At 31.0% G+C, this 1,215-nt stretch overlaps 1 protein-coding gene across 1 annotated transcript; it reads left to right on the top strand.

Moving 5' to 3' along the window:
* Positions 1 to 746: 746 nt before the first annotated feature.
* SARC_15860 (hypothetical protein) lies at positions 747 to 923 on the top strand (the record flags this gene model as incomplete). Its single annotated transcript, XM_014290028.1, has 1 exon — positions 747 to 923. A coding segment is annotated over one exon (177 nt), but the record flags the coding sequence as incomplete, so codon positions are not given.
* Positions 924 to 1,215: the final 292 nt, after the last annotated feature.

Genomic DNA, 1,215 nt, shown 5'->3' with positions numbered 1-1,215 from the left:
CATACTATAGTTGTATATATACAAATATAGTATGGATATATATATACAACTATTGTATGGATATACATATACCACTATAGTATGAATATATATATACATCTATAGTATGGTTATACATATACCACAATAGTATGGATATATATATACAACTATAGTATGGATATACATATACCACTATAGTATGGTTATATATATACAACTATAGTATGTATATATATATACAAATATAGTATGGATATATATATACAACTATAGTATGGATATACATATACCACTATAGTATGGATGTATATATACATCTATAGTATGGATATACATATACTACTATAGTATGGATATATATATATAACTATACTATGAGTATACATATACCACTATATATTGGATATATATATACAACTATAGTATGGATATACATGTATCACTATAGTATGGATATATATATACAACTATAGTATGGATATACATATACCACTATAGTATGGATTTATATATACAACTATGGTAGGGATATATATATACCACTATAGTATGGATACACATATACCACTATAGTATGGATATATGCAACTATAGTATGAATATATATATACAACTATAGTATGGATATATATATATTTATATACAACTATAGTATACAACTACAGTATGGATATATATATATATACAACTTCCACGTACCCTACTACTACCCGTGCCATGTGAATCACGATATGCCCTGCAGGGATAGGCACACTCCCCACTAGACCAATGCTACTAATTACCAACAAACAGATGAACGCCGGGATGAGAATGCCAATCTCTGGGGCTGCCAACTGAAGCACTCGGGAGACGCTTGCACTGTGCGCCTCAGCCATGGCATCGGTTTCTGTGGATGGAGAGAAATTGGAGTGGGCAAAAGAGAAGAGTTATATGGTGATTAAATAGGCCAACGATATGAGAACAAATTTGACCTTGGTCTGAGAAACGTTTATAAAACAAAGCACTGTAAGCAATATAATTGGTGGGTGTTTCAACCATAGGTGATTTGTGAAGGGAGTGTTTGGGTACATTTTTAGAACCCGGCAAAGGGGTAGCGACAGAGATCAGTATACATACACACACACGTACACAAACACACACCCACTTATATATATATATTAATACATATATATACACGCACACACACACACACATATATATATATATACATATATATATTTATATATATATACA

Source organism: Sphaeroforma arctica, assembly GCF_001186125.1.
Source record: "Sphaeroforma arctica JP610 unplaced genomic scaffold supercont1.6877, whole genome shotgun sequence".
In the NCBI taxonomy this organism is placed as follows: domain Eukaryota; class Ichthyosporea; order Ichthyophonida; genus Sphaeroforma; species Sphaeroforma arctica.
This window is presented reverse-complemented; position numbering and strand designations above follow the sequence as displayed.